Source organism: Mandrillus leucophaeus, unplaced genomic scaffold, assembly GCF_000951045.1.
Source record: "Mandrillus leucophaeus isolate KB7577 unplaced genomic scaffold, Mleu.le_1.0 Scaffold18, whole genome shotgun sequence".
NCBI lineage: Eukaryota > Metazoa > Chordata > Mammalia > Primates > Cercopithecidae > Mandrillus > Mandrillus leucophaeus.
The window spans coordinates 1,052,027-1,058,528 of record NW_012101809.1 but is presented as its reverse complement, the minus strand read 5'-3'; the positions used below and the strand labels follow the sequence as shown (position 1 = coordinate 1,058,528).

Below are 6,502 nucleotides of genomic sequence, written 5' to 3'. Positions count from 1 at the left end.
CCTGTAATTCCACCTACTGAGGAGGCTGAGGCAGGAGAATCGCTTGAACCCAGGAGGCAGAGGTTGTGGTGAGCCATGATTGTGCCATTGCACTCCAGCCTGGGCAACAAGAGCGAAACTCTGTCTCAAAAAATTAAAATTAAAATTAAAATTAAATTAAATTTAAAAGGCGGGATTTTCTTCGGGGGAGAGTACGTTAAAGCATATTTTAAACTGACTTGAGGATCGGCCTGGGGGGTAAGTAGAGACAGAGAGAGCAATAGAGCCAGGACGTTGAACCAAACACAAACTTGACTCTTGCAGTCTCACCACTTCCTGTTGAAATTACTCAACAAATGAAGAAAGATAACTTTCTTTCACCACTGGAAATCAGGGTGGTGCCCACTTCTCTTCCTCAAGACCTGAGTTCCCAAAGAGCAGGAAAATTGGAAAGAGGTGTGGGAGGGAATTCCAGCCTAGCTGATTTCCTTCTATTAGCGCTTTCCTGTGTTGCAGTGGGGAGAGTGGAGAACCAGCTCAGTCCTGCTCACATCCATTGCAGGAGGTGGGGTGGGAGGGAGTGGGGAAAACCCCTGCCAGTCCACTGAATCTTAGAGCCATTTCTGGGAAGCTGGTTACCTCTGCTCACCTGCTGTGTTCTTATTCAGAGGGAGCAGATCTTGAACCTGAACCCGAGAGGACCCATCAGGTTCTCAGCCTCTCAGAGATATCTGCCATACCCAGAGGCAAGCTGTCTGCGCGGCTACACAGAGAAGAACTTCCTGGCCACCAGACTTTAAAGCCATGTGTAGGTGGCCAGAATAATGCCCCCCACCAAAGATGTTCATGTCCTAATCCTCAGAACCTATGAATATGTTATGTTACTGGGCAAGGAGGAATTAAGGTTGCAGATGGAACTAAGGTTGCTAATTAGTTGACCTTAAAATAACCTGGAGTATTGTAGGGGGATGGGGCCCAGTGTAATCAATGACAAGGGTCCTTTAAATGTAGAAGAGGGAGACAAAGGTCACAGTCAGAGAGAGATCTGAAGATGTTATGCAGCTGGCTTTAAAGATGGAAGATCCTTGGCCGGGCGCTGTGGCTCATGCCTATAATCCCAGCACTTTGGGAGGCTGAGGCGGGCAGATCACCTGAGGTCGGGAGTTCGAGACCAGCCTGACCAACATGGAGAAACCCCGTCTCTAATAAAAATACAAAATTAGCCGGGCGTGGTGATGCATGGTTGTAATCCCAGCTACTCGGGAGGCTGAGGCAGGGGAATCACTTGAACCCGGGAGGTGGAGGTTGTGGTGAGCAGAGATCATGCCATTGCACTCCAGCCTGGAAAACAAGAGCAAAACTCCGTCTCAAAAAAAAAAAAAAAAAAGTGGAAGACCCAAGGAATGTGAATGGTCTCTAGAAGCTAGAGAAGTCAGGGAACAGATTCCCCTAGTCCCATGAAGGAATGTAGCCCGCTGACACCTTGCTTTTAGGGCTGTGAGACCTGTTTTAGTCTTCTGACCTCCAAAACTATGAGACAATACACTCATGCTGTTAAAACCACTAACTTTGTGGTAATTTGTTACAGCAGTAATAGGAAACACAACACTAGCCCTGTTTGTGAAACCTTCTGTTAGGGGAAGCCCTTTCCTGCCAACCTAACTATTGACCAGTGTGCAGGGAAATCAGTGGATAACGCTCATAGCTGTTTATGCTGACGGTCAAGAGCTACCTTGATATAAATAAGCAAGCAGTGACAAGCCCCTGAAAGCATAAAGAAAATCATATGTCACAGAAGTGTACACCAAAATCAAAGATCCGATAAATGTTTTCCATTGGAACAGAACTGATGTAGGAAACTTACAGGAACTTCAGAACAATTATGTTTTCAATGGGATCTAAGAATGAAATCCAAGCAGGGTGCCATGAAAAGAGGAGAAATCTGAGAATAATACTGAATTCTTAGGAAAAATGTAATCTGCCGCATTTTATTGCTTAGAAAAGGGAAAATATGAGAGCGGCAGTTCATCTGTGAGATTCTAGCTTCCTGGCATCCATTCATTCACTTTCAGGAACAGCCTACAATTTGGGCTCCACCTTCTCAGTCTACAGGGACCCACTTGGCACTATTTCCCTTCTCCAATGCCATACAAAACATTAAATGGAATTTCAATTTTGAATGAGCCTTGTAACATATCTCTATTCTATCACTCTATGTATTTAATTACTTATGTGTATGTCCATCTCCCCATGTGTACTATGAACTCCTAGAAGGCTAGACTACAATGTCTCACTTGTCTCTTTCCCCAGTGTCTATCTGAGAGCTCTGGATAGAGAAGGACTTAAGTAAATGTTGGTTGACTAAATAGATGACATAATGAGTGAGTGAATACATAAGCAAATAAATGATAAAACCTGAAATATGGACAAAGAAATGAAGGGATCCAGAAAGTTGATATTGCTCAGAAGAAAGATAAACAAGGATCCTAAATTTTTTGAAAGGGGGAAAAGTGAGTTTCTCTAGTGTAACCACTTTGAAAAACAGTTGAACAGTTTCTCAAAAAATTAAACATAAGGCCGTAGTGGCTCATGTCTGTAATCCCAGCACTTTGGGAGGTAGGTGGATCACTTGAACCCAGAAGTTCGAGACCAGCCTAGGCAACATGGCAAAACCCCATCTTTACAAATAAGTTAAAATTAGCCAGGTGTTGTGGCTCATGCCTGTAAGTACCAGCTACCAGGAGGCTGAGGTGGGAGGATCACCTGAGCCCAGGAGGTTGAGGCTGCAGTGAGCCATAATCATGCCATTACACTCCAGCCTGGGCAACAGAGCGAGACCCTGTCTCAAAAAACAAACAAACAAACAAAAAACAGTTAAACATGGACTTACCTTATGACTTGGCAGTTCTACTTATAGATATCTACCCAGAGGAAATGAAAACATACATCCACACAAAGACTTGTGCATGGATGTTCAAAGCAGCATTATTAACAATAGCCAAAAGGTGAAAACAACTCAAATATCCATGAATCTCCCCCTACCACCCTTTGCCAAAATTCGCATTCACCTGAAATCTGTGACTCTGACCTTATTTGGCAATACATAGTCATCCTTCAGTATCCGTAGGTGATTGGTTCCAGGGCCCCCCACCAATACCAAAATCCTCAGATGCTGAGGTCCCTTATATAAAATGGCATAGTATTTGCACATAACTTATGCACATCCTCCTATATACTTTAAATCATCCCTAGATTACTTATGTTACCCAGTACAATGTAAATGCTATGTAAACAGTTGTTATAATGTACTGTTTAAGGAATAATGACAAGAAAAAAGTATGTACATGTTCAGTACAGATGCAACCATTATAAGCCTAACTACATTTTCAATCAGAGGTTGGTTGAGTCCACAGATGTGGAACCCATGGATATGGAGGGGCTACTGAGGGTCTTTACGGATACAATTAAGTTAAGATGAGGTCACATAAGATCAGGATGGACTCTAAATCCAGCATACCTGGTATCCTTGTAAGAAGAAAGAAATTTGTGAATAGAGATGTGGACAGACTAGGGAGGAGGCCATGTAAAGATGAAAGCAGAAATTAGAATGATGGGTCTACGAGCCAAGGAATGCCAAGGACTGCCTCCGGCCACCACAAGCTGGAAGAAGCAAAGAAGGGGACCAGAGAGTGTGCTGTCCCTCTAGTTGACTTGATTACAACTTCTAGCCTCCAGAGAATAAATTGGAGAATAAATTGCTGTTGTTATAAGCCACCTAGTTTGTGGTGATTGTTATGGCAGCCCTAGGAAACTAATACAGTTTCCTAATACTAATAGTATTAAACTAATACTCATACTGGTGAATGGATAAACAAAATGTGATAAATCCACGTAATGGAACTATGCAACAATAGAAAGAAATGAAGTACTGATACATGCTACAACATAGATGAACCTCACAAACATTATGTCCAGTGGGGGGGAAAAACCCACAAAAGAACAGATAATGTATGACCCACTTATGTGATCTGTCCAGAAGAGGCAAGTCTAAGGAGACAGAAAGTTATTACCTAGGTCTGGGATGAAAATGATAAATGGGAATGAGGTGTCTATTTAGTGTCACAGAAATGTTCTAAAATCAGATTGCAGTGATGGTTATACAACTCTGTAAACATACTAAAATTCATTGAATTGTACATTTAAAATGAGTGAATTTTACAGTATATGAATTATATCTCAATAAAGCTGTTCATAAAACATTGGGATTCCCATGATCCCGAAACACCCTACTCTTACTAGAACTTCTCTTGAGATATGTACCTCTTACATGTGATCTACAGGGAACTTGAAGCACACCACTGTGACTTTGGATAAGTTAAAGATGAAAATGATTCATCTTCCTGTGATGGGGGCTAAGGGAAAAAAAATGTTACATCATTTGATGAAGCTAATATCTAAGAACTATACAATGTTCTTCAAATATAGGATTCATGACTGCATGCGGTAGCTCTAGCCTGTAATCTCAGCACTTTGTTTGTTTGGTTTGTTTTTTTTAGACAGAGCCTTGCACTGTCACCCAGACTCTAGTACAGTGGCGTGTTCTTGGCCCACTGCAACCTCCATTTCCTGGGTTCAAGTGATTCTCATGCCTCAGCCTCCCGAGTAGCTGGGACTACAGGCATGTGCCACCACACCCAGCTAATTTTTGTATTTTTTAGTAGAGATGGGGTTTCACCATTTGGGCCAGGCTGATCTTGAACTCCTGACCTCAAGTGATCCACCTGCCTCCGCCTCCCAAAGTGCTGAGATTACAGGCGTGAGCCACTGAACCTGGTCTCTCAGCACTTTGGAAGGGTGAGGTGGGTAGATCACTTGAGCCCAGGAGTTTGATACCAGCCTGGGCAACCAGCCTCATCTCTACCAAAAAAAGAAAAGAATAAAGAACAATTAGTGGGTGTGATGGCATATGCTTGTTATCCCAGCTACTCAGGAGACTGAGATGGGAGGATTGTTTGAGCCTAGTAGGTAGAGGTTGCAGTGAGCCAAGATGGTACTACTGCACTCCAGCCTGGGCAACAGAGTGAGAACCTGTCTCCAAAAAAATAAGTTAGAAAATATAGGATTCAATCTGAAACCTTCATTTTTCATCTTTTCATTTTCTCCTTAGGGCCCAAACAAGCATGGGTATCTAGTTGGCAGGAACAATGCAAATGGAGTGGACCTGAACCGTAACTTCCCTGATCTCAATACCTATATCTACTACAACGAGAAGTATGGAGGCCCCAACCACCACCTGCCCCTTCCAGACAACTGGAAAAGTCAGGTAGGAGATGAAATTTGCAAACAAAGCAGGTAAATCAGCATCTGGAATTTCTTGCAGAAAGACTGCTAAGCCATCTTTACATCAACTAAACAAGCAAGAATTAAGCATCAACTCAACTCAGTGTTAACCCATCTAAATCAATAATATCTATTTCTTCTGTGTCTTTGTATTTTTCTCCCTCAGCATAGAGCCCTCCATGGAGCACACACTCACTAAATGATTTCTTTTTCTTTTTTTTTTTTTTTTTCAGATGGAGTCTCGCTCTGTCGCCCAAGCTGGAGTGCAATGGTGCGATCTCAGCTCACTGCAACCTCCGCCTCCTGGGTTCAAGCGATTCTCCTGCCTCAGCCTCCTGAGTAGCTGGGATTAAAGGTGCACACCACCATGCCCAGCTAATTTTTGTATTTTTAGTAGAGACGGGGTTTCACCATGTTGGCCAGGCTGGTCTTGAACTCCTGACTTTGTGATCTGCCCAGCTGGCCTCCCAAAGTGTTGGGATTACAGGCGTGAGCCACCATGCCCAGTTAAATATTTGACATTAGTGGTGATTGTGGTGAAGGATATGAAAGCAGTATCATTTTTTTGCATGGTTCTTAACAGTTTTCCAAAATTATTTCACAGCCAGTTTCAGCTGATCATGACATCATGTGAAATGCACCAAGCAGTGTTATCCATCTCTGTTTTATAGCTATTACACTTAGAGAGAAAATAATTTACATTCTTGCAGGTAATGATTGATGGAATCAGGATGAAGACGCAGGCCTTCTGATTCTTATTCCAACATTCTTTCTACTACGCTAGAACGTGGACAGAATCATTCTATAGAGAAGTCTGTCTTACATGTGATAAGCTGTATGCTTACCAACAATTAGCTATAGAAAGAGGTTCAGGCTGGGTGTGGTGTCTCACGCCTGTAATCCCAGCACTTTGGGAAGCTGAGATGGGAGGACTGCTTGAGGCCAGGAGTTTGAGACCAGCCTGGGCAACATAGTGAGGCCCCATCTCTACAAAAGAAAAATACAAAATTTAGCTGGGTGTAGTGACACATGTCATAGACTTAGCTATTTGGGAGGATCCCTTGAACCCAGGAGTTAAAGAGTTCAAGGTTACAGTGAACTATTGTCCTGCCTGCTCTAGCCTGGGCGACAGAGCAACAGACCCTGTCTGCCAAAAAAAAAAAAAAAAAAAGGTTCAGGGAAT

The 6,502-nt window shown here is 42.8% G+C and overlaps 1 protein-coding gene across 1 annotated transcript in view; it reads left to right on the top strand.

Annotated features, from left to right (window-relative positions):
• Window positions 1-6,502, top strand: part of CPN1 (carboxypeptidase N, polypeptide 1) — a 51,627-nt gene that overhangs the window by 12,445 nt on the left and 32,680 nt on the right. Inside the window, exon 3 of the mRNA XM_011977384.1 lies at window positions 5,147-5,302. Coding sequence (XP_011832774.1) covers window positions 5,147-5,302 — 156 coding nt within the window. The remainder of the gene's footprint in view (window positions 1-5,146; window positions 5,303-6,502) is intronic.